We start from the raw sequence: 25,632 nt of genomic DNA, 5'->3' as shown, positions 1-25,632 counted from the left end.
TAAAAACAGGCTCATGCTGTCATAGCCAGTTTTTCTCAGATCCCTGTACTGAATTCTGGTGTGTCTAACGATGTTTAAAATACATATGCATGTTTGACTGTAATTCTGTTGCTCATCAGAAAGGCTCATCATCATCATTATTATGGCCTACATACTGTATAGCTGTGCTTTAATTAAAACGGCTTCTCCTAACATGCAATGACCTAAATTATCAAATACCATCATGTCGCATGATAACTCTAACCCTGAACCACTGCTGCAACAGGCACAATTAAAATCACAATTAAAATAAAAATAAATAAAAGAAAGAGAAAAGAGAAAGAAAATGTAGTTTCAGTTTTAATTTTTCTGTATGTTTTATACAATGAATGTTATCGTTTACCATTTAAGGAGACATTTAAGGAAAGTTGCACATAGTAACAGAAAATTACCAGAACATTTTCTTTTCTTTTGTTCCTGTTGGATTTTTTTGGTTTGTTTGTTGGGTTGTTGTTGGGGGGGGGGGGGGGGTTTACAGTGCGTGACCTCCCACAGTGCACTGCACATGTAGTTTAAATACCATCACTGTTCTTTATTAAGTTTTGCCTGCTCTCTCCTGTAGTTTATGCATTCAGCGGGCTCGTTGTTCTCCTCTTTTCTGCCTTTTCTTCCCCCCCCAGCTGCAAGCTGGTTACAGCAGATTGCTGCCTCTGCTTCAGAGTAGTTTTGCTTGAATTTGCTGTCTGTTACAGAGGAGCTATTCCTCCCCAGTGTTGTTAAGTTCAACTTATAATAGAAAGCACCTTAAGATGACTGCTGTAGTCTCAAGCTTCAAGCCACTTTACACTGTTTGATAACACTGACTTCAACTTAAATCATTTTTAATTTCACGGGATTGCGTTTTTTGTCTTATTTGCCCTTCTTATTCAGTATAAGACAAAAGTTCTAAAGCTTCTCATTTTTGTAAGAAAAGACGACATACAGTCCAGTTTGTCCACCCATCCTTTTCAGGGTCGGGGGGGGGGCACTGGAGCCTATCCCAGCTGTCATAGGGCGAGAGGCGGGGTACACCCTGGACAGGTCGCCAGTCTGTCGCAGGGCCAACACACAGGGACAGACAACCATTCGCACTCACTCGCACATTCACACCTAGTGGCAATTTGGATTATCCAATTAACCTATCCCCACAAGCTGCATGTCTTTGGACGGTAGGAGGAAGCCGGAGTACCCGGAGGGAACCCACGCAAACACGGGGAGAACATGCAAACTCCACACAGTAAGACCCCAGCCTGATGGTGGAATTGAACTCAGGACCTTCATGCTGTGTGGCAACAGTGCTAACCACCATGCCACCGTGCTGCAGTCCAGTTTGTATGTTCTAGTATTGCATGTGTCACTATGATATATACTGTTTGGGTTTTCTTTCTATATTTTGGGTGTTTGTGACAACCACACTGTTTTTCGCTGCATTCCTGTTGCATACATTTTGAACAAGCCATACACAAAACCTAATAAAAAAATTAAGCCAAGAAACTCCTCTTCCAGGCCTGCTAACTCCAGCTTTCATTTAGTCTCTGGAGTGATGCAGTGGGAGCTTTTTTTTTTTTTTAAAGAGCTGCCGCCCTCGTGGCACTCTTCACAGACTCACACTTTACAGTTTGTCTCCTCACTCGCACAATGCCACAGTTCTGCGCTGCAGCCGATCCACTGTATCATTTGGGTTGCCCTGCCTTCAGAACTTCCTCTTTCCACACCAGTGCTGTTTGTGTGTCTCATCTTGGTGAGAACACTGTGGGAGGCAGAAAAGTCTGTAAATAGAGACGTGTGGTCATGACATAGGAAGATGTTCTTAGCTGCTGGGTAACTCCATGGGAAATGCAGACAGGACTTGGGAGACACTGGGAAAGATGAGTGGGTTTGATGGTTAGTGACTGTGGGGAGGAAGTTATGATGATGCCATTCCTGGTGCATGTGTTTACAGATTTGTATGTGGGTGTGTGTGAAAATCAGGGCCTGGTATATTTGTGTTAATTGCAGTTGGGCTTTTAATATATAGCTGCACTCTTTCTAAAACTATCAATGCGTAAATCTTGCTAGAATCCAAAAAATCTAGACATAACTGGTGGTTTTTAAGTTTCTTATAAGAAGCTGACTTTATGTGGATACAGGTTTTGTTCATGTTGCTGCCATGATGTGTAGCAGGAAGCTGGACCCAATTGCTGGAAACAGACGGAGGTAACAAAAAAAAAATCAACTTTTACTGAGGTTGAATTCAGAAAGGTCCAAAATGGCACGGGGCCAACAGCAAAACACACAACGCAAGGGTAAACTGGCTCAAATCTGACAAAAGACAAAGGGTAATTGGGGCAGAGTGGAGACATCCGGGAAACTACACACAGACCTGGGAAAGTAAAAACAAGAGACAAATGCCTATCAAATCAAAACAGAAAGCAACATTACAGAGGAACACCTCAACTCACAAAAACAGAGACAAAGACTCTTACAACACAATATTAGGGAATATGAGGGATGCTAGACTTAAGTAAAGGAGGAGGAGAAAGGAATCCAAGATAAATAACAAGTGAAAACACCAAACAGAATACAGCGTAACAAAAAATGAAGACTAAGAATCTTAAAGACAGGAAACAAACAGAAGATGAACAGAAGATACTAACAAACAATAGGAATCAACTGGAAATTACACAAAACTGAGTCAAAAATCCAGGACCACCAGAGTAGCTGGTTATTATGAAATTGCATAAGTATAACCTGCTTTGCACATGTTTTATTTGTTTACCCCACTGAGGACAGTGTTTGTCTATCCTTCACCCTAAATCTGACAATTTCTCATCTCATTTAAGGTTGTAAAATGGCACAAAACTATGAAAATTGTATCTATTAATCCACAACTTCATGATTTATATTGTGTTATAGTGGAAACGACTTGAAAAGTTTTGTAAAAACAAATTCCTAGGATTCCTTTATAAGTTAATTATGCATGTTAATTATAATTACTTGCAAATATACCAGTAAATATACCAAATACAAACAAGCATTTGTAGTAAATCCTCATGCACATTGGTACTGAATGTATTACATTATCTGTCATTAAATTTTGAATACAGTCATATGAAAAAGAAAGCTCTCACAGGACTGTCTACAGTCACAGGACTGCAGAACATGCAAAACATTTCTCAATGATTTTATCTGCTGCTTGCATTACTGTCGAGGAATGTTCCCCCACTCTTCTTTGCAACGTTGTTTCAGTTCATTGAGGTCTCTCTTAAGTTTATGCCACAGCACTTCAATCAGGTTGAAGTCTGCCCTTTGTGATTACAACACCTTGATTCTTTTTCTTTTTTTGTTCAATGATTCTGTTGTTGATTTGCTCCTGTGTTTGCAATCACTGTCCTGTTGCATGATCCACTTTCAGTCCAGCTGTCAGACAGATGGCTTCACATTTGACTATAGAATACTTTGGTGCGCAGAGGAGTTTATGGCTGACTCAATAACTGCAAGGACTGCAACTTTGAAAAGTCTTTGATAACTGAGGCCCGTAGAGTCTCAGATACAGGTCTTTGATGTTTTGCAGTTTCTCAGAGCATTGCATGGTCTGACATTAGGGTGAATTTACAGGGTCATGCACTCCTGGGGAAATTGTGGCATTGCATTAAAACAAGACTTAATTTTTCAGTGCAGCAAACTCCCCTAAACTTCTGCTTTTATAGTCATATGACAACGTTACTTTTTACATGGCATGTTGCATATATCTTCAGACTTTAGAGGGGAATAACTTACCCCGTAGGACTCTCTGGGGCTTCAAGAGATGATGAGATATATTTTCAGGCTGTAACATGTCAGACTTACAGACTAAGGGAACAACATGTTAACACTCATTTCCCCTTGATCAGCTGATCTTACAAGTGAAGCTTTACTTTCATAGTAACAATGAGATCTTAAATACTGTAAACAAAAATGTAACTGTAGCAAAAAGACTAATGTGGGGGTTTTTTTTCATCCAACCAGTCCTTTAGGAAAAAAATCCAGTTAATTGAAGGTTTAGTGAGGTAAACATAAACATACAGCAGGCGACAGTGTGGTCAACGACCTGGCATTTAGAAAAAAGGAGAACACATCATTCAGTTTTGTTTAGCGGTGTTTCCCAGCAGCGTACAGTTTGATGTTGGAAATGAGGTCAGAGACAAAGACATAAATAAAATATGACATAGAGGTGACACAAGATTTTGGCTCATGTAAAAACAGAAAAGAAGTGATGACGACTTTGCAGAGAAGAAAACGCTCTCATGTCCCCGCTGTGGCCAAAGACTCATTTTACCCTGATGGATAATTACATTCTCATTTTATCTAAAAACAAAAACAGACATTCGATCTGTGTCTGACTCATACATTTGAACACCGGTGCATAAACTAAATCATCTTATTTGGTCATTTTGAGGAGATTTTTCTTTTTCAAATGTTTGACTTGCTGCTTATCCAAATTTAACTCATCTCAGCAAACCAAACGTCCCACAGTCACAAGGACAGAAGTGAAACATTGCAGTATCTCCAGACGCAAAATCCCATTGAGCATTCAAACCTAACAGTGCTGCACTCTGCTGTCTGCTTTGCCAAAAGAAATACAGCTCCTGGAGGTGACTTCATGAATTGTGTTTGAACACCACATCTGCGGTTGCTAGAAAACAAATAAGAAATGCACAAACAGGGCTAATCGTTTGCATTGTTTTTCATTATCCTTTAACTGTTTCTTTCATACTAAAATCCATACAGACAATAATATTCAAGCTATACTAAGCCAGAATTCATTGTTTTTCTCAGCTAATAATTTTATGACATATTTCCCAGTGCTCATTATTTTTGAGCGATTCCTGCTGTCATTCTATGGCACTTTGTGGTGAGATTAGAGGGAAAGTTAAAAGATAAGTTACCGTAAACCTAGAGACACAGAGAGAGTACACACTAAGGGGTAATAAAAAGAAGAAGATAATGAAAAGCCCTGCAACAGCTATATTACAGTGAACTGTAAGCTCACTCTGTCTTTACTTTAACCCGTACAGGCAGTTCATACTTCATGAAATCACAGGGCCAAGAATTCCCTGTTAAGTGTTTATACAGAATTTTGAATGACACATTTAACAGTTAAGAAATGATCATTAATCCTTAACAAATAAAATAAATACAAACAACATATATCCCTCTCGGCCCTGCAGGCAGTCTATCCTTCAAGCTCGGGTCCTTTACCAGAGACCTGGGAGCTTGAGGGTCCTGTGCAGTATCTTAGCTGTTTCTAGGACTGCGCTCTTCTGGACAGAGATCTCCGATGTTGTTCCTGGGATCTGCTGGAGCCACGCGCCTAGTTTGGGAGTCACCGCACCGAGTGTTCCAATTACCACTGGGACCACTGTTGCCTTCACCCTCCACATCTTCTCCAGCTCTTTTCTGAGTCCTTGGTATTCCTCGAGCTTCTCGTGTTCCTTCTTCCTGATGTTGCTGTCATTTGGAACCGCTACATCTATCACTACGGCTGTCTTGGGTTTCTGCTGCCTGAGGTATTCACTGAGCACGCTGTCGGTTGGGGCCATCTTCCTATGTATTCCTGGATGTTCGCTGCCTCATCCTAGACTCCAGTCTTGTTAATGATCTCACTGAGGGGGTTCAGGCCTATGCAGAACAGCAGTGTGGACAGAGCATCTCCTTGGTAGATTCCGCATTTGATACTGACTTGTGCTATGGGCTTGAAGTTGGCCTCTAGTGTTGTACGCCACATTCCCATTGAGTTCCTGATGAAGGGTCTTAGGGTCTTTTTGATCTTGTATAGTTCTAGGCATTCCAGGTGTGGGGCATTGAGTCATAGGCCTTCTTGTAGTCAATCCAGGCAGTCTTCAAAGAAGTCCAGATATCAACACAATTTCAATCCGCTCCTCACGTGTTAACTTCTTCAACATGTCAATGGCTCTGAGCAAAGAGAAACTTGTAAATAACTCATGAAAGCATAAAGTTACGTTGAAACCAAGCACACCATTGTTTTTCTTGTGACATTACCAATAAGTTTGATGTGTCACATGGCCCTCTTCCTATTGAAAAAACAAAAGTTGTATCCAAGATGGCCGACTTCTAAATGGCCACCATGGTCACCACCCATCTTGAGGAGTTTGCCCCCTCACATATACTAATGTACCACAAACAGGACTTTAATATCACCAACCATTCCCATTTTATTACGGTGTATCCATATAAATGGCCCACCCTGTAGATAGATAGATAGATGTTGAAATTTAATTAACCATGTATAACCATTACAACCATTAAATATTGGTTTTGATTTTTAAAAAAAAGAAAAAGAAGAAGAAAAGAAAACAGATCCTCATAACAGCGTCGTAATTATCAACATGCATTACCAGTTAGATCTCATACTTTGCTTTTGCTGCAAAATATCCTGAACATTCAATGCAGTATTACGAAACCTGCATGTGGGACAGCACCTGTTTGCCACACTGGCAGAAATGGCACCTCAGGTGACATTATAATCTTATGACTTATGCATAGGAGGGATCATGAATTTAGTCTTCCCCATGGTCCTTTAATAATCAGCAGGTGCAAGAACAGGTAAATATGGTGGGAAAATAGACAGTTGTCTTGAGTGTCAAGGTGGCCCTTGAATTCTGTCACCGCTTTCCCATAAGAAATACACACAGACGTGGCATGTGGAGTTTCACAGTTTCAGGATTCCCTAAAATCCCTGTTTTACAAACACTGTCATTTAAGTCCAAATTGTCCTGAGAGTTTTCAGCTGGAAAATATAATATTCACATCTTTCTAAAATGGAGCAAACACTGAGTGACCTCTTGTGTCTTGTATCAGAACCTCTCATATAGTACTGGGCCATGCTGTTACCAAGAAAAGAGCACCCTTCTGCCCTCTTGTGTCTAAAAGTGGAGTTACAATGTAGAATGAGAATCATTAATGACTAAACACAATGCAATCTCTTCTTCAGCTTGAATTGTGATTGGACCAGAGGAAGGGGAGGAGGTAAACAGGGGTTTACAGCAGCACAGGCAGGATGTCCCTCAATAACCAGTTACAAGATAGTGAAACAACACAGATAATACTGGCAGGAAGATAATCAATGTGCTATGACTTGTAGACCAAAAAAGGAGAACAAGATTATCAATAATAATCAGCGTGTAAAAACAGTATTAACATAACTTACAATATTGCAGTTGCCATTCCAAAAACAAACGCTCATCTCAAGAGTAACATTTTCCCGTGTTGTGTCAGCTTTTCTCTTTTATATTTGTGTGGCCACCTGACCAAAGTAGCATGTAACAAATTCAAGACGTTATCAGTTTGTCAGGAGTCAATAGTTAACCACAGTTTTATCAGTATGAGCCAAGCTCGTTCACTCTCTTCGTCAGCTCTCATACATCAAATATGACCTTTTTTGCCTCACTTCAGACTCACCTCCTCTCCTCACCTCTGAACCCATCCAGCTCAAGCCAACTGTCAAGAGTTCCTCCCCTCTACTCACCAATCAGTCCCTGGTCCCTCTTTCACCGTCAGCTTTCTGTTACAGAAACTCCATGAATGGCCTCAGTTTCAGCCTCAACCTGAAAGAACTAGTTGTGTTTACGAGAGGACAATGTTAGTCTGTTCACCTGCTGGTCAGTGTTCAATACTCCGACTGGGGTAGCTGGAATAATTCAGAAGAAATTGGATATCATAGATATTCATTAGAAATTTAGATCACTAGTAAAGCTTGATGTAGCTGTTGTAACCCTTCTTGGATGGGATCAAAAATGAAGAAAGAGAAGAGAGCAGGAGCCCCTTAATTAATAAGGAGGAGGAGAAAAGAAAAATAAGATGTGAAAAATCAGGTGAATGCAAAACGTTTTGCAATTATTCCAAGCTTCATGTGTCCCTGAAATATTATGCTACATAGTCAGTGGGCACGGTAAGCAGCACTTTCTCTGGTGCACGTGTACATAGAAATTTAAAGGTTTCAGCTGGGAGACCTGCTGCCTGAATCGGTATCTCAGCAGTGCACTGAAATTATTTTTGGCCTTAGACACAAATATACAAACACGTGAACTAAGGTTCAATAAAAGTGTACCTAAAGTCTTGTGTCTGAGAGAAGTAGTTCAGAGGGTTCATTTAGGTGTCGTCTTTGCAAGTCAAACTTCTACATCTTGTGGTAAGCTTTTTCTAAATATAGCCATTTTAAACCCCCAAAATAAGACGACTTAGAGAAGAAATGAGCTTCAGTCTGATGACTAACAGGGAGGTATGCATACATTTATTTGCAGCTCCTACCAAAATACGCCCACAGGTTCAATACAACTTTGTGTATCATTTAGTACACATTGCCCCCCAAATCCAGCAAAATGTATTATTTGGAAAAAAATTGTATTACCTCTAAAATCTTTCTGTAAATAAAAGGTTCAGCACGACGGCATTAAGTTGAAACCAACAAGAAAAAGGGGTTACTTTAAAATGCACAGCTGTTTCTCAAATGGCTGCTGGGATTCATTTTTTGCATAAAAAGCAGAGAAAATACAAGCTAATGAAATTCCATAAACTACAGATTTTGGAAGTAGTTCTCTGAACTTTGACTCTGTTGATAAACACTTTGGGAAGGCCTCACTGTAATGTTCCTCCTGAAACTGGATAGACCCAGATCTAACAGCACGACACCACCACTCTGCTGAAGGTCAGTTTCTCCATATCCCTGTGTCTGTGTGTGTGCCTGTGCGTCTACACTCTTATGTGTCTGTGTGCAGCACATAGAAAAAATCAAGACGTGTGAAGAAAATGAGGTGTTAATGGTTAACCCAGATAAATGAAACGATCTACAAGTAGGAGCGGTTTTAAATCTGCACAAATATCAGCTTTTTTCCATTCCAGACAGCATGATCAAAGCAACCTAATCTATTATCATTCTAAATACAATTAATCTGTTATTTCCCTATTTATTTGCATGATCTAAAACAGAAAAAATAACTACATTATTATTGTTAAAGTGCCAGAAGTCATCGAATCTCTAGACAATGATTATCAAAATATTTCCCCACTCACTTTATGGAAATAAACTGTTTCATAAACTAGTTGTTCTATAGTAGTTCTATACATGCATGCATGCACGTCTACATGAGCACTGCACTGGGGCTTGAGCTGCAAACATTTACAGTACTATATGTTGTGAGTCACTAACGGCACTAACAAATGTTCAAATGTGTGAAGCTTCCAAAAACCAGGACAGACAAAATTTGTGACATCCCAAAGCTAGGTCTTTGAGGACACAAATGCATGCTGTTACAAACATGTGCACACTCACACAAACACATGAGGTTGCAAACATGTACACGCTCAAGGTAAACCCTGAGAAAAATTATGTCAAAAGCAGAAGTATAGGCATATGCTCTCGCGCTTACGTGATCTGCAGTCTGCGGAAAATAAAAGCAAAAAAATAAAAACATGAACAAAAGAAATGCTTGGGACAAACGGAGTGAGTTAATGTGAATGTTTAGCCTGCTGCTATAATCATTACACAGGCAGATTTCCCTTTCATTCTCTTTCCCTGTTTTACTCAACCCAGCTAATTGTTGACTTTGTTATGCAATTTCCAAACAAACATGAGGCAATTTGGCATGAATTTGGTTCAAACTTAAAATCCTCCTGGACCTGCAACAGTATAAAAAGAGTGACGCAGGGATCTCAGGCACTCTTCAGGCCTAAAGAGGGGTTCGCTGTTACAAAGTGCTTTGTGCTGCAGCTAGAACAGGGAACATGGCACCTGTGAAGAAGGTAAAATAAACCCTCTACACACTATGCTCCACTGTGTGTTGTTTTACACACCAAGCGCAATATGCAGTGCTGGTTAGTGGACTGTGGTGCTTTAAAGGAAATGTTGCCAGTGCATATTTCATGCATGTGTGAGCATGTGGTCTGTGAAATATCCAGACTGGAGCACTCAGTGCTGGAGAATCTCAAGCTAAAAATTGCTTTTTATCTTTACATCTTTGTACTTAAACAGTAATACTTACAGAATCATAAAATTGTCATTGCACACAGAGATAACTAATTTCTCAACCACAGTACATTATGTATGGAACCATCTTTATGTGTTCTTTGTCATTATTTTTAAAAATGTAGAATAAGATACTCCACATCCATAAATGTACAAAAATCCATAGTCAAAATGATCCACCTAGCACAGGTTAAGCGTGTCCATGGATCCCACTGTTTCCACAGGGCATCCTTGAACGTCTCAATGCTGGTGAGGTGGTGATTGGTGATGGAGGATTTGTGTTTGCTCTGGAGAAGCGGGGGTACGTGAAGGCCGGACCATGGACCCCCGAAGCTTCTGTACAGTACCCTGATGCAGGTAAGAACATACTATTGTACCAAAACTGCTACTCTGTTACATCTTAACATACAAGGCTGGTGGTGTGTCCCAAACTCCATCCTACCTGAGCTGCAAGAGTGAGACAGAAGTGAGGGCAATTTTCAAGAAACAGCTGGACGTGTTTGTGAGGAAGAATGTGGATTTCCTCATTGCTGAGGTGAGTCATGTCCGATTAAGTCTCATAAAACGGCAATTACTAGCAGCGCAAATAAAGCCTAACTCTTCTCTTGCTATCGTTCCAGTACTTTGAGCATGTTGAGGAGGCAGAGTGGGCTGTGCAGGTGCTGAAGACTAGCGGAAAGCCTGTAGCTGCTTCTCTGTGCATTGGACCAAAGGGAGACATGCATGGTGTCTCACCTGGAGAGTGTGCAGTCAGGCTGGTGCTGGTACGCAAATTTATAGTCATATGTTTTCTTTTTCTTCCTTTTACTTAAAGGCAAAAATAATCAAACCCCCCTTGTTTTGCAGGTGCCCAAATTGTGGGAGTCAACTGCCACTTTGACCCCATGACCTGTTTGGAGACCATGAAGCTGATGAAAGAGGTAAATGGTAAATGGACTTGTTCTTATATAGCGCTTTTCTACTCTGTCTGAGCACTCAAAGCGCTTCATACAACTAATTCATTCACCCAATCACTTTTTAAGTGCTAAGTAGTCTACCATTCATACACATTCACACTCCGATGGATGCATCGGAGAGCAACACGGGGTTAGCATCTTGCCCAAGGATATTTGTCATGCAGACTGGAGCAGCCTGGGATCGAACCACCGACCTTCTGGTTAGTGGCTGACCTGCTCTGCCACCTGAGCTACAGCCTGGGTGGCTGTAGCTCAGGTGGCAGAGCAGGTCAGGGAGTGGAGAAGGCTGGTCTGAAGGCTCACTACATGGTTGCAGTCATGCACTCCTGACTGCAACCGTCAGGGATTCATTGATCTGCCAGAGTTCCCCTTCGGTAACATATTTTTTGTGCATATTTAAAAAAGAAAAAAGCAGGCTATCTTGCAGTGGCCATCATTTCACATCCTCTTATCCCCTCTCCTCTCAGCCCTGGAACACAGAATCCTAACCCGCTGGGACATGCATAAGTATGCCAGGGAGGCATACAAGGCTGGCATCCGATTCATTGGTGGCTGCTGTGGTTTTGAGCCCTATCACATCAGGGCTTTGGCAGAGGAACTGGCCCCTGAAAGAGGCATGATACCCGCTGGATCAGAGAAACATGGAATGTGGGGTAGTGGTCTGGAGATGCACACCAAACCTTGGGTCAGAGCCAGGTGAAAGATTTTAAACGATTTCACACAATTGTAGCAATAAAATTCTTTAGTGTCTGTCTCCTAACCTGCCCTTTTTTTTCTAGGTCCCGTCGTGAATACTGGGAGAAGATCTTGCCTGCATCCGGTCGCCCCAAATCCGCATCCATGTCCACACCAGAAGGCTGGGGTGTGACCAAGGGTGATGCTGAACTGCTTCAGCACAAAGAGGCCACCACCAGCCAGGAAATGAAGCATGTGCTGGAGGTGCAGAAGTCCAAGTCCACTGCATGAGGATGAGATCACAAAGTCACAATCATTGCACCTTTCCCTCCAGTCGGTCAACAACAGGGGGGGGGGGAATGTGTGAGGTCTTTCCCAGTTCAGTTAGACGATAGAAAGCACTTGTAACAGCAATGCTCCGACTGTAGAGTGTTAAACTGTAAAACCCAAAACAATAAACCTGAGTTTTTTACTTCACTTTATGGCTTCGTGTTGTTTTTGTGAAGCATGTGCTTGGACTGCTGCAACAAATCAAACTACTCAAAAATGTCTATTACAAATTTCACCCATGCAGGCATATGTGAAGTGATCTAGTGTTTGACTGTTTTTTTGTTTTTCTTTTAATGCCTGACTGCTATCAGGTTGAAAACAAAAGGCCAAAAACTGGGAGGGAATCCAACAACAACACCAAGAACCATCTAATCCGGACCAAACTAGTATCGCACATTCACAATACTCTCATTCAAAGAGTTGCATAACCTTTCCCTTGCCAATCAGAGCAGCTCTTACTTAGAACACTCCCCTTCTTCAGAGAGATTTAATCTGGCCCTCTGCCCCACTCTACTGTCACTTCAGCATCTCGAGGTCTGAGCAGTCAGGGGTCCACACAGCTGTGAGATTATGGCACCAGCAAAAAAGGTATGTGCAGACTTTTTTGTACAGAGGTGGGGTTATGCTGTGAGAAGTTAGTTTTGTGAAATTCTAATAGCAATCATAATGATCCACGGTGGGGTTCGTATTTCTGTCTGAGATTTCTGCTCCCATCTCACGCTGTAAGTTAAATGTGGGTGAAAGGTTGTGAGGCTGGGGTAACATACTGCATGTTTATGGTAGTCTTTTTGAGTGGTGTGTATTCTGTGTAGAACATCAGGTCATTTCTCAGACCACTGAACCTTCTTGATGTTATTAAGCATACAAAAAGACCAATGAAGCTCATTTTATTTATTCCATTCTTAATTTGTATAAGGATTAATGGTAGCTTTAAAAAAAAACCTTAGAGTGTCACACTGCAAGCATGTTTATATTTATATTATCCACTGGTCAGTTTTAATATTTTAGCCGATTTTGCTTCTATTGCTAGACTAAAGATGTGTGCAAAACGCACAATTAGGTGTTTATTCAATCTGTAGCAGGGATTTATGCAAAGTAGCACATAATTAATGAGATAGTTTTATTAGTCAATTTTTTGCCATTTAAAAATAAGATTTCATAAAATGTGGATTATAAAAAACATTTTCTTCATTAAGCATTCATCTTATATTAGGAACACTTAATGTGTTTGCTCAGTTCACTTGCAGTCTCCTTTGATATTACCCTAGGTTTTGACTTTTTCCTGTAGATTAAAAATAACAAGACTTACTTCAAAACATTATTTGATTTTGATTTTTGCAACTCTTACAGGATTTTTTGAGCTTTTTAAAGGAACAAACCTTTAAAAACAAACTTCCAGCGTGGGAAGACAGATGTGGTACAGGATATAGGAATCTGCAATCCACAGGCACAGACGATTGATTTAACTGTGTATGAGCTGATATCGATTACAAGTTTCTTTAAAATATACAGTTTGCAGTTTCTTTGGCTTTACTGGCTCCACAGTGATATTTGCAAAAATGATCCACTGAGCACAGGTTAAGCTTGTCCATGGATCCCTGTGTTTCCTCAGGGCATCCTTGAACGTCTCAATGCTGGTGAGGTGGTGATTGGTGATGGAGGATTTGTGTTTGCTCTGGAGAAGAGGGGGTACGTGAAGGCCGGACCATGGACCCCTGAAGCTGCTGTACAGTACCCTGATGCAGGTAAGAACATACTGCTGTACCAAAACTGCCACTCCGTTACATCTTAAAATGGGATTTCCATTATCCATTGATGGGTCTCCCTGTAAATACCTGGCAGTGTATGTTACATTTTAGATTGCTTTGGCACAGCGTTTGTCCTATGATGCAACCTCTTGATGATTTTCAGTGCGACAGCTGCACAGGGAGTTCCTGAGAGCCGGGTCCAACATTATGCAGACCTTTACATTCTACGCCAGTGATGACAAACTTGAGAACAGAGGCAACAACCTCAAACTGACTGTAAGTTAAAAGGGAAATTACAGCAAGTTTAATTCTTTATCAAAACATAATATTTTAAATGTGTATTTGAAGAGTCTCTTTGATTATTAGTTGTTTTTGTTTGTTTTTTTGCTTCATTCTACAGGGAGCTCAGATCAATGAGGCTGCCTGTGATTTAGCCCGTGAGGTTGCCAATGAGGGTGATGCTCTTGTTGCTGGAGGAGTGTCCCAAACTCCATCTTACCTGAGCTGCAAGAGCAAGGCAGATGTGAAGGCCATCTTCAGAAAACAGTTGGATGTGTTCATCAAGAAAAATGTGGACTTCCTGATTGCTGAGGTAGCTACACCGAATGCTTTGGCACTTTTTAAAAACTTTTTCTGGAGGATTCCAAAGGTGTAAAACTGCCATTGAACCAGTTTTGAGTGTTTCTTACTTGTTGAGAGAAGTTTTGTTTGAGCTTCAATGCTTTTGTCCTTTAGTACTTTGAGCATGTTGAAGAGGCCGTGTGGGCTGTGGAGGTGATGAAGGAGACAGGGAAGCCTGTGGCTGCTTCTCTGTGTATTGGACCAAAGGGGGACATGCACGGTGTCTCACCCGGAGAGTGTGCAGTCAGGCTGGTGAAGGCTGGTGAGTCAAGTTATCTTTGTCAATTTTTATGTTGTTTCAGCAGAAAAGAATTACAGACTGTCTCCCTGTGAGCCTTATCAGACACTAAAAAGTTCAAGACTTCTTATCAACTGAGGTTTATATAACTTTACATTCATGTGAGGTCATTTGGTGTATTTCTACGACAAGAGTGAGTGACTATTGGCCCGACAGCAATTTATTGGACAGTAAAAATGAACAAAACTTCAGCATCTGTGCCACCATAGTGTAACTAATTTATAAGGAATAAAAATGGCATATTATACCTGTACTTGGTTTTCTTCTGTTAGGATTTCCTTTTTTTTCTGGGATGAGCCTGTACAGGCCAAAACAGTGGCCGATAGTTATTTTATTCAGTAACATGCACAAAAATGTTCCCACTAAACACAAATACATTCAAAGACCTTATACCCACAACTGAAAACCACAGTTGATTAGGTGTCAGCCATGCATTTTCTTACACTCTCACACACAGTTCATGTTACTGCATGTGGTGTATTTTGTTCTACAGGTGCCCAGATTGTGGGAGTCAACTGTCACTTTGACCCCATGACCTGTGTGGAGACCGTGAAGCAGATGAAGGAGGGAGTGGTGAAGGCTGGTCTGAAGGCTCACTACATGGTTCAGCCGCTGGCATACCACACTCCTGACTGCAACTGCCAGGGATTTATCGACCTGCCAGAGTTCCCCTTCGGTAACAAGATAAAGTCTTGAATTATAAATCTGCCATTCCAACTGTTCTGGATACGCACTGTCCTTATATATGCCCTCTGCTGGTGAATATGCTACACTGCATTCAGCCAGCCAACACAGAACAGCAAGCTTTTACCACAAACTACAAAACTGTAATTTAAATGCGCATAAAAAAACTTTTTTTCTCTTTCAGGCCTGGAGCCCAGGATTCTGACTCGCTGGGACATGCACAAGTATGCCAGAGAAGCTTACAATGCTGGCATTCGCTTCATTGGTGGCTGCTGTGGCTTTGAGGCTTATCACATTAGGGCTATAGCAGAGGAACTGGCACCTGAGAGAGGCCTCCTTCCAAGTGCATCAGAGAAACATGGCTCCTGGGGTGCTGGTCTGGAAATGCACACCAAGCCTTGGGTCAGAGCCAGGTCAGAACAGAAGCAACTATTAATTCTAATACTTAAAAGTACTTTGTGAAATATGACATATTCGCTGTTTACTACCAGTAATCACTCTTGTTTTTTTTATGTCTGTTGACTTTTAGAGCCCGACGGGATTACTGGGAAAACCTGAAGCCAGCCTCCGGTCGTCCCCAGTGTCCCTCCATGTCTGTCCCTGATTCTTGGGGTGTTACCAAGGGCCATGCTGATCTGATGCAGCAGAAAGAGGCAACCACTAAAGAAGAACTCGAACAGCTGTTCGACAAATCAAAAACCCACTGAGTCAGTCTGTTTCAGACTCAGCAGCCGGCATAAACGGAACAGCTGCGTACAGAGCTACTGATGTGCAGCAGTCCATAGTATCTATATACAGTGCTTCATCTAACAAACATAGTGTCAGTTGTCGTGACATTAGCACTGTTATGTGTATCTTTAGACTGTAAAATTGGGGCCACAGCGTCTCAAAAGTGGGAGCTGACCCAGTTAACCCAGTAAAAGTGACCAGTTTGGTTTCTCCGACCATGGACCACTTTGTTTAATATCTAATAAAAAAGATAAAACACAAATTGTTTGTTTCTTCTCAGTTTCTTTCTGATGATGGGCGGTGTACACATTTATTCTGTGTCTACTACTTGTGTCTATGCATCCACAAATAATCTGCAAAGCAGAGTTAAAAGTGTTATAATAGAGTCATTGTTCAATGCTATAAGACCTGTCATTAAATAATAAGGCTAAAATTAGTGAGATTTATGCTATCTATGGTTTATTCCTGCAATGAGAATAAACAGTGAACTCAGTTGAACTCTCTGATTAACTGTAGGCCTGTTACTGAAAGCATAGTTAATGTTTACCAACATAACACCTGAGTATATGTCTACAGTAAGCACAAGATGACTTTAGAACATACCAGAAAGGATTGGAAACTTCCTAGTCTCACACACAGTTTCAAGAATTGGACATGGTTTTTATTACCCATCATTAAACTGTTCTCATCTTTCCCATTAATTAATTTGACAAAGCTTAATTGGAAAATAGGATCTGACAGTGTTATTTTCTTCATATATATATATATCTATATATATATACAGACATGGAAAAAGGATATTGAATATGGAGCTGCCAGGCAAGAGGAAAAGAGGCAGCCCATAGAGAAAACATGCATTTCTGACTATAATGAAGGATGTTATGCAGAGGGTAAGCGCAACGGAGGAGAATGCTGGGGATAGGGTGATATGGAGTGAGATAATCTGCTGTTGTGACCCCTAAAGGTTGCAGTCAAAAGAAAAAGAAGAAACATATCAACAATCTACTGAGATTTAATCAACATGAATTTGTCTATTTACCCCATTACAAGCTATTATTTATGTTTTCCCATCATCAGAAAGTCTGCATTCTAAACCAGATGCCTGTGGTTTTAACAGCATTTGCACATTGTTTTCCAGAAGGCCTATAATGAAAAATGTTAAAACGTTTTACTAAGAGAACTGCTGAGACATATATGAGAAGAGAGGGAAAAAAAGTCACATACCCAATATGTGCTGGGTTTTCCTCTCTTATGAGCCCCAACTATTAAGGAACAGCAATATTAATAACCTAATTGCTGTGTAATCTGGCTTTTATATAGATATTATACTACAAATACTACAGTATGTGCAACGCGGCACGAAGGAAAAAGCGATATTGCTCCTGGTGACATATTTTCACAAATAAAAGAGCTCTGTTCCTTATCTCGCTTGTGATTGAGCGAGCACAGCCCACGTGACGAGGTTATCCGTTTTCTTCAAGGGAGTGTGAAATTAAAGATAGATATTTTGCCGTTACCTAACAGGAGCCTTGTGTTGACATTTCCCTTGTCATACGACAATATTCAATCAATTTTGTCGCTTTGACAACAGTAATGGTGTTCTGGGCCTTATCAGAGATCGGATAATTTTACTTTAGAGCAGGCTGGAGGTTTTTAGTGATACAGTTTTTCATGTTTTTTTTACAGGAGACGGCTAACGAAGACTGTAACATGGCCTGACCTAACAGGACAGTCGCTGACAACAATCTACCGGCCACCTGCTATCATAGACAGAGGGTTAAAGAGACGGCTAGAGGTAAGGTGTAGCATGATAACAGTGCATTTATCGCTAATGCACTTCAACCTTCCACTCAAAATGTATTTTAACGACCAAATCTTACCTAAAAATTAAACACTCTTCCCACAAACATGTATTGCTATTTGTCTACTATGACTTTCACATTACCTCCTGCACCGTTGTTATAATGTCATTCGCTGAACCCTTTCTGTCTTACGGGCTCGCCGTCGATAGCGCCATCATGTGGTGTTTTTGCGTGTTTTTCTTTCTTTCTGCAGCTTCAAACCGGAAGTAAACCCGAGAGGTCGTCATGGGGAGTAAAGTCAGCTCCAAAATGGCAGCTCCCGTCGCTCGAGTTGTTCAGGTAACGTTAACTACTTAAATGTTAATTTCTCTGGGTTTGTTTGTGTTGCCTCCTGATTTAGAGCTTATAAAGTAAAACGATGCTTTCCCCGCTGTTCCGAGCAGTAAACTACTTTATATCTTGCGGCCTCTTGAGGTGGCAAAGACCCGTCATACCCTTGTTAGTGTCCTTGTTCATGAACCGCACAGGACACATCAATATCGTTTAGTCACGTTGTGATAGGGGCCTTTTAATCAATTAATTAAAACTTAAGATAGGTGTAATATTAGTTGTTTTAGTTGTCAGTCTTGCTATGGCTGAGTATAGCATAAAACGGTGCACAGGGAGGCCTATATGTCGGTTAAAGACAGATCTTTGTACCACAGTAGCCCAGCAGAGTATTGAGGAACTGTACCAGCTGTGCTTATTTCCTACTAATAGACTATTTTTAATCGTTTTTCAATTACTGGAGGATATGAGCGGTCTGTGATGTCAGGAAAACAGAAATAGTCTTTACAATTATTTAATTTGCATTTAGCCACTAAATTTATGCTATTTGTACCGAATAAATGTTTGTAACAGTACGTTTGTGATGACTGCTTGTCTGTTCTTTCATAACTAATGCGGATCAGAATTACTGCATTTTAGCTGCAGTTAGGCCGAAAAATGAAAAGAAAAAGAGAACGCTTGGACACTGCTAGCATAATTGACAGGTTTTTGACGGGGCTCCCACACAAATGCAAAGCAGGAGATGAAGCATCGCCAAATATGTTTCCAAACCAACTTCATTCCAAGACAAAGACTAGGAAATATGGTGAAGCATGTCTTCCCTTTGGCTTCACAGGCACAAGTGCCGAGGTAGGTCTCTGCGACAGAATTAGTTTCCCTTGCGTTGGGAGCACGTGCTGGGCTCTTCAAATCACGGACAAACAGTATCCCACATTCTTGATTTTTAGTTCACAAACACTTCTTGGAATAAATAACTACTCCTGACATTTTGGAGATATTAGCTCTTTATACAGTAAAGTTAGAGCGATCCTGCCACGATTTGTTTCCCTGGTTCAAATCACGGACTAACAGTATCCCAAAGTTGTTTATGTTTTTGAACCCATTTTGCACAGAGAGGAATTTTTTGAGAAATGTATTGATAGCAATGTTGAATATTATTTCACAGGAAAAAAACAACGACACGTAAAATAATCACACCATAGGCAGAGGCGGAGATTTTCGGTGATTCGAAACGCCGTTTACATGTGGACGAATAGGTCTAAACGCATAGAAACAGCTGCATTTTCAAAAATACCAGTGTAGGTGTGGACGTAGCGTAAAAGAGTTTGGAGATTATTTTATTACTACCTGTAATTTATTGCAGATTTCTTGTATTTGCCTATTTGTTTACTAATTGATTGAGGTGTGAAATAAACCGCAATGGAGTTTGAAAACAAAATATGGGTGTGTGTGGTTGGAGGATGTGTTTGTGCGGGGGGCGCAAACATTTTTCTTGTAAAACAAAGGGGGGCCCAGCAAAAAACGTTTGGGAACCACTGTGTTAGATGCACTTGTATTTTGTATAATGTTTGCTCTGTTGTATGTTTTGTGGTATATTCCTATCAAAAGTCACAGGTCATACCATACATAAATAAAAATTTTAATTCACCCTAGTGGTGTTCATCATATTTTTCTAGCAGCTGTGTTTGTTTTAAAGCTTATTCACTCTGTTTTAGCATGTGTGGGAGACAAAAAAAACTACTGTCCATTTGTTGTCATGTCAGGATGCCTACCCTTTAACTGACTGCTGTTTGATTTTGTGTTTTCTCAGGCAATACGGCCTCATACTCCCCTGATCAAATTCCCCAACAGACAAGGCCTGCCCAGACCTAATGGTGAGCCTTTTCCCAGCTGAATTAATGTGTTCTTTTAGGTTCACATTTATCACAAATGTAATTGTTAACAATGCCTTCCCTGGTGATTATTTCATTACGTTACTCTTTTTCTTTTCGTCCTCCAGCCCAGGAGGCATTGAAAACATTAGCAGTAAACCTTCCTCAACATAATGCTCCCACTTTAGCTGCAGTATCGCCTCAGTTATCAAGACCGCATGCACCTTTAAAACCAATCCCAGGCACGCCAGACACACTGGCCTCTATTCAGCTACTTCCTGCAAGGTACCGCAGGAGACCGTTAACAGCAGATGAGATGGATTACATCCAGGTGAGGCAATCTTAACTGTACCCAGAGTTTTTACACAGAACTACTTGGTTCTTTAAAATTGAGCAGAGTGGAATAACAAAAGAGATGGAAAAATGTCAAATGTCAAGCAAAGTTGGCAACAGTATATGACCCACCTTTGACTGATCATAAACTTGTAGCAGTAGGATTCAAAAGTACAAAGGTTAAGTGTATGGACTGATTGAGAACTTAGGAAAACTTACTGTAACTTGTTGCTGGTGCATAAGTAGCTATAGAAACTGAAAGTAGAATCTAAAAGTTTTGAGTATTTAAGTATATATTTTGGCTGGTATTTGTGTTTATTTGTATTCTATATCATTTCTTTGCCACAGCGCGGTGGACCAGAGTGACATGAAGTGACGCCATCACTGCAGCCAAAGTCCTTATATGTTGAAGATCAGTATGTCTTTAATCCTGTTCCTCAGCACAAGAGAACCCGATGCCACATGTAGAATAAAGTATTACATGGATCCTGTTAAAATGTATATATGTTGATTGTTAGTTGTTTAAGTGTATATGAACTCCATACAAACAGAGATGTTCACTGTAAAACACGCTGCAAAGGCACACTAGCTCCTTGGTTTGTCTTTATTCACCTGGCATTGCATATTTTTCTCAAAGATTTGTTTTTAATCAATTTTAGTTTAAAAATCATCAACTCATCTTTTTTTTTTCTCATCCAATTTATCTAATTTTACCTGCTGACTAAAATCCAAACAGGAGGCTCTAGTATACAGAAGGAAATCGGACTTTCCATGTCTCTCGCTGCACTTGAACTGATGGTTTTTGGAGCTAAAGAGCTGGTGAGGTAGTTGAGGCAACAATGCTGCATGAAATTACATTGAGTTCATGTGAACGGCTGGATTTAAATGATTAAAATAATGTTGGCTTATTTTATTGTTGGAATTTGATTGTGCAGATTCTAAACAAGCAGACCGTAAAGGGAATTCTAGTAACAGGCCACCACTCTTTTCAAGAAAAAATTAATTTAAGGTATTTATTGTTACCATTGCTGGCATGCTCTATATAGTAAACATTAATAACACTGAAAGTTCACAACAGTGCAGTATGATAGGCAACCATTATTGGCTTTCTAGCTATGAGTTTCAGTAAGCCGTTTACTCCGATGAATATTGGCACAAGTAGCACAGACATGACAGAAAGGCCGGAAGTGAATGAACACTTTACCTGTCTGCCTGGCAGATTGTCAGCTTAGTCTCTACCAGAGCTGAGAAAAGCTCACACTGTTAGTTTTTTTATCTTCTCGTGATTATAATTAGAAGTGACACCTAGGCAAGCACACTTGAAGATAATTCAGCATTAGTAAGTACATGTCTCCTGTTTGGCAACAAACTTTAAACAGCCAGCTTCTAAACACATGAATTCAGAACAATTCATGGCTTTACAAAAATACCTCTGGATGTTTAAAACTCAATATCAAACACGGTATGATCTGTGTGAACACAAAACTGCAGTATATTCATAGATTATTATAAACACGTAAAGCTACAGAAACTGTCAAGTCACAAAATGAGCACAACACATGAAGAAACACTGAGGTATGCACTGGATTACTGTGATTATGGAAATTATTTGCCCTAAATCAGTCTTGGTCACAACATAAACAGCGCCTTGTTATTTATTAAGAAACTAAAGACTCAACATTGCACTTGAAGCAATCTGTGCTCTGTACAGGAGATCACAGACTCTTCAGTTGCTCTGTTCGTCCAGTTCCTCAAAAGCCGGTAAGAAATCAGCAATGGTGTCCACCACGTAGTCGGGCACCAAGCTGTGGTTGGTGGTTTGGTCACTATCCCTGTACTCCTGGGCCTCCTCGATCTGAGACACACCAGTGAGAGTGAGCATGGTGTCGAGGCCGCAGTTGGACCCGAACAGCATGTCCGTCTCGAGGCGGTCCCCGACCATCAGGCACTGGGCGGGATCCACCCCTCTGAACTGGCTGGAGATGCATTCGAACATGAAGCGGCTGGGCTTTCCGATCACAGTGGCCTTACGTCCAGAGGCCACCTCCAAGGCTGCTGTGAGGGAGCCAGAACCTGCAGGGGGAGAGGCGGAGTAAAGACGACTGAATCACCACCAACCACTTTCATTTCCAGCTGCATGCTATTAATAGTTCTGTGTATCTCATATAAGCTGCTCAGTCAGTAGGTACAAGCTATAAATATTTTCCAGAGGGCCACTTGTTTTGGGGGGGGGGGGAAAAAAAAAATCACCCTTCAGATTTGTGGAATCTAAAATGGATTACTGAGTGAGCTAAACTGACAACTGCTCTCACATGTTTTTTGGGCTTCTTAAACATATCAGGAGGAAATGAGGGCAGAGAGGACTGATGACATGCACCAGAGCCCTGAGCTTGAGTTGAACCAGCATCTTTTACCCTATGGTCTCTGGGTAACCCAATTACTACCTTATCTTAAAGCTCTGCAAACTAGTTATGATGAACTGATACAAGCCTGAGGCCAGGAGGTAGCTGTGCCTCGGGTTGTGGGTTAAATATACTGCAGTGAAGCTTCCAGGTGCATTCTGTGTGTATCTGTGCAGTGGTGGGCCCCTGAAGAGTGGTGCAGTGAACAAAAAAAAAGTTTCAATAACGCAACAAGCCGGAGCTCTTGTTGTTTTAGCCATTTGTTCTCTGCAGACCTGTCCTGACACTGCAGATTCATGCTGATGAACATGTGAAAAGAAACCTGTGATGCAGGTTGCACAAGCCCAGCTATTTTTGCAGAATAAGTAAGTTTTAGGGCCCTCTGACCTCTTGACATCCTGGTCCCTTGACCGCTAAGCCATTTTAGCAATCTATCCATGTCTGGCAGAAAAACGAATATCTTACTGTGACGTGAATGAGCAACACTATGTGTTAATTAAACCTCATCCCCATTATACCTGGTAGTATCCTTCCACCTGACAGAGGGTGCCATGGGTCGTTGTCCGTGGCCAGGAACAGACACTCCGGGTCCTTCAGGTAGCAGGAGGCTTTGGCCAGTTTCAGAAAAGTCAGTTTGTCATCATGTCCAACCAGCACTGCCTTGACGTCCGGAGCCAGGGCGCAGTCGTAGATGGTGGCGTCCGGATCATCCGCCTCCTCCACGCAGGGGATGCCTGCCTCTTGCAGCTCTCTGCGCAGTCCGTCGCAGCCGATGACAAACACCTGGCCGGGGACCTTGACGACGTCTCTCAGGTAGAGAGCCGAGCAGTACGACGAGCTAAAGATCTGCTCCAGCATCACGTCGGTAAAGCCCAGCCGGTAGAACTTGTGCACATAATTCTCCCGCGGCCTGGTGCAATTGTTGGTGACGAACACCACGTTTTTGCCGCGCCGGATCAGCGAGCTCACCACCTTCGCGGCGCCCGTTATCGCGTTCTCTCCGTGCCATATGACCCCGTCGCAGTCGAAGAGAAAGAAGTCCTTCGCCTCAAGCAGATTTCTAATCTGAGGTCCTCGGATTTTCTGGCAGCCTTTAAAGCCAAAGGCGCCTGCCATTCCGGCTTTTTCCTCGGTTACTTCCGTCTTTCACCTTCTAGTGATTCCCCACGTCGAAAGCTGGTACATCATGCGGTGAAGACGGCGTGTTAAATGATACGAAAACAAATCAATGTCAGGAAATCACATTGCAGAGTCCTTGGTGCGGTTACATACACGGAGCGAGCCACAAAAACATTGACACCTAACCACGCCCACGCTGTCAAGACTGACCAATCAAACTGTAGAAGTTGAGCCAATTGGATTCGTCGATTATAAGAATAGTGCCTTCTAAAAATTAAATTGCGCCCCCGTGGCGGCTGATGGACAAAACATGGCATTAAATTAAAAAAAAAAAAAAAGTCCAAACCAAAAGATCACTATGGGAGAAAATAGAGCACCACAATTAAAAGACTTTAAAGGAGTAACCTTTAAAGCCAAGCCAACCTTTAAAACCAAGTTACCTTGGTTTTAACTACTGAACCTTGAAGCAAATGGGCCACAGCATCAGAGGACCACAGCAGCTGCCACTGCTCTCAGGTAACAGCAGGAAACTGAGGCTGAAATTCACCCAGGCCCTCCAAAATTGGATGAAAAGTGGTTTAAAATAAGTTGCCTGGTCTGATGAACCTTTACTTCTTAATGGCATTCAGATGGTAGTGTCAGAATTTGGTATAAACAGCATGAAAGCATGGTTCCAGTCTGCCTTGTATCATCAGTTCAGACTGGTACTGGTTGTGTCACAGTGTGGGGGATATTTTCTTGGCACATTTTGGGCCCCTTAAAACAAATTAAGCATCATCCAAGCACGACAGCCTATCTGAGTATTGTTGCTTACCACGTCTATCCCTTTATGCCTAAAGTGCACCCACCTTATAATGACTTCTTCCAGCAGGTTAATGCACCATGCCACAAAGCTAAAGTCGTCTCAAAAGGGGGTCCAATCCAGTACTAGCAAAGTGTAATTAATGAAGTGTCCAGTGGGTGTTGCTTCATTTTTACCTTTATTTTTACCATTTTTTTTTTCAACAAACACAGAAAAAAACAATGTTTAATGCAGCTTAATAAATAAATAACTAATCAACACCAAATCAAACGCTGCAAATTTAATAAAGCTCTTTATATTTTTGTGCTGTTCTACACTTTGGATGCCTTTACCCAGGAGGACGAAACTTCTATTCTTTACGTAGTATGTAAGTAGGTATCCAAGCCATGGCCAATTGTTCATAACGCCAATAATAATATCTCTCTGAAATATACCAGAGTAAAAACAAAGTAACAAAATAATCCTTATGACATAAAAGAAACTTCATGATTATTAACAGAGAATGAAAAATGTTACAGGTATTCCTCACAGCGATAACGTTAATAATGAGATGGCAGAAACCCCCTAAAAGACATAATTTTAACAACACGTGGTTATAAAATTTCTGTTAATGAGTTGCTAGAGGTGGCTCACTCTCAGTGCAGTCTTCACCTCACGTCACTAGGTGGGGCTCTAACACAAAAACATCACAGATTTAAACTTCACAATTGCTTAAAAGTCAACAACAGATTCATGCACAGAGACTGCTGTTTTCTGCCTCGCTGTCCATCCTTTCTCTCACAGACCATGAGCCGGCAGAAAGGTCCAAACTAGCTTAATCTTTTGACCTCTAAGTTAAAGAAAAATAAATACATACATTTAGATTTCAGAGATTAAACTTCTCCAATGTTTTAATCATTATTTAACTTCCACTC

General features: G+C 41.1%; 3 protein-coding genes and 1 pseudogene across 4 annotated transcripts; 3 read left to right on the top strand and 1 right to left on the bottom strand.

Annotated features, from left to right (window-relative positions):
* The first annotated feature begins 9,601 nt into the window (after positions 1-9,601).
* On the top strand, positions 9,602-12,111 carry LOC102795550 (betaine--homocysteine S-methyltransferase 1-like; annotated as a pseudogene). The gene is made up of 7 exons (XR_015719855.1): positions 9,602-9,798; positions 10,246-10,556; positions 10,642-10,789; positions 10,868-10,941; positions 11,251-11,351; positions 11,445-11,673; positions 11,757-12,111. The product of XR_015719855.1 is annotated as a betaine--homocysteine S-methyltransferase 1-like (transcript).
* Positions 12,112-12,463: 352 nt separating this feature from the next.
* Positions 12,464-16,337, top strand: LOC102792863 (betaine--homocysteine S-methyltransferase 1-like). Its single transcript, XM_006789894.3, has 8 exons — positions 12,464-12,570; positions 13,595-13,727; positions 13,894-14,006; positions 14,131-14,322; positions 14,466-14,613; positions 15,143-15,325; positions 15,518-15,746; positions 15,863-16,337. Exons 1-8 carry the CDS (start codon positions 12,553-12,555, stop codon positions 16,038-16,040), a joined length of 1,194 nt encoding a protein of 397 aa, XP_006789957.2. The 5' UTR covers positions 12,464-12,552; the 3' UTR covers positions 16,041-16,337.
* A 1,204-nt stretch (positions 16,338-17,541) lies between these two features.
* Positions 17,542-21,303, top strand: kgd4 (alpha-ketoglutarate dehydrogenase subunit 4). Its single transcript, XM_006789895.2, has 5 exons — positions 17,542-17,857; positions 18,118-18,203; positions 20,002-20,065; positions 20,191-20,393; positions 20,744-21,303. The coding sequence occupies exons 2-5, from the start codon at positions 18,150-18,152 to the stop codon at positions 20,759-20,761; spliced, it is 339 nt and encodes a 112-aa protein (XP_006789958.2). The 5' UTR covers positions 17,542-17,857; positions 18,118-18,149; the 3' UTR covers positions 20,762-21,303.
* Positions 21,304-21,394: 91 nt separating this feature from the next.
* On the bottom strand, positions 21,395-24,185 carry pdxp (pyridoxal (pyridoxine, vitamin B6) phosphatase). The gene is made up of 2 exons (XM_006789893.3): positions 23,316-24,185; positions 21,395-22,468 (listed from the first exon to the last, which is right to left on the bottom strand). Exons 1-2 carry the CDS (start codon positions 23,911-23,913, stop codon positions 22,122-22,124), a joined length of 945 nt encoding a protein of 314 aa, XP_006789956.1. The 5' UTR covers positions 23,914-24,185; the 3' UTR covers positions 21,395-22,121.
* Between the last annotated feature and the right edge of the window lie 1,447 nt (positions 24,186-25,632).

The sequence above is a fragment of the Neolamprologus brichardi genome, chromosome 12 (assembly GCF_056152115.1).
Source record: "Neolamprologus brichardi isolate AB-2024 chromosome 12, ASM5615211v1, whole genome shotgun sequence".
In the NCBI taxonomy this organism is placed as follows: domain Eukaryota; kingdom Metazoa; phylum Chordata; class Actinopteri; order Cichliformes; family Cichlidae; genus Neolamprologus; species Neolamprologus brichardi.
The sequence above is the reverse complement of the archived record's forward strand: the minus strand, read 5'-3'. Positions and strand labels throughout refer to the sequence as shown.

Coding starts and splice junctions, on each gene's coding strand:
- LOC102792863 (XM_006789894.3), top strand. Junction 14,323..14,465: donor TGGACTTCCTGATTGCTGAG/GTAGCTACACCG, acceptor TTTGTCCTTTAG/TACTTTGAGCATGTTGAAGA. Junction 15,747..15,862: donor AAGCCTTGGGTCAGAGCCAG/GTCAGAACAGAA, acceptor GTTGACTTTTAG/AGCCCGACGGGATTACTGGG.
- kgd4 (XM_006789895.2), top strand. CDS start 18,150: ATGGGGAGTAAAGTCAGCTCCAAAATGGCAGCTCCCGTCGCTCGAGTT. Junction 18,204..20,001: donor CCGTCGCTCGAGTTGTTCAG/GTAACGTTAACT, acceptor GTGTTTTCTCAG/GCAATACGGCCTCATACTCC. Junction 20,066..20,190: donor AGGCCTGCCCAGACCTAATG/GTGAGCCTTTTC, acceptor TTCGTCCTCCAG/CCCAGGAGGCATTGAAAACA.
- pdxp (XM_006789893.3), bottom strand. CDS start 23,913: ATGGCAGGCGCCTTTGGCTTTAAAGGCTGCCAGAAAATCCGAGGACCT. Junction 22,469..23,315: donor AGGTGGAAGGATACTACCAG/GTATAATGGGGA, acceptor CTCCCCCTGCAG/GTTCTGGCTCCCTCACAGCA.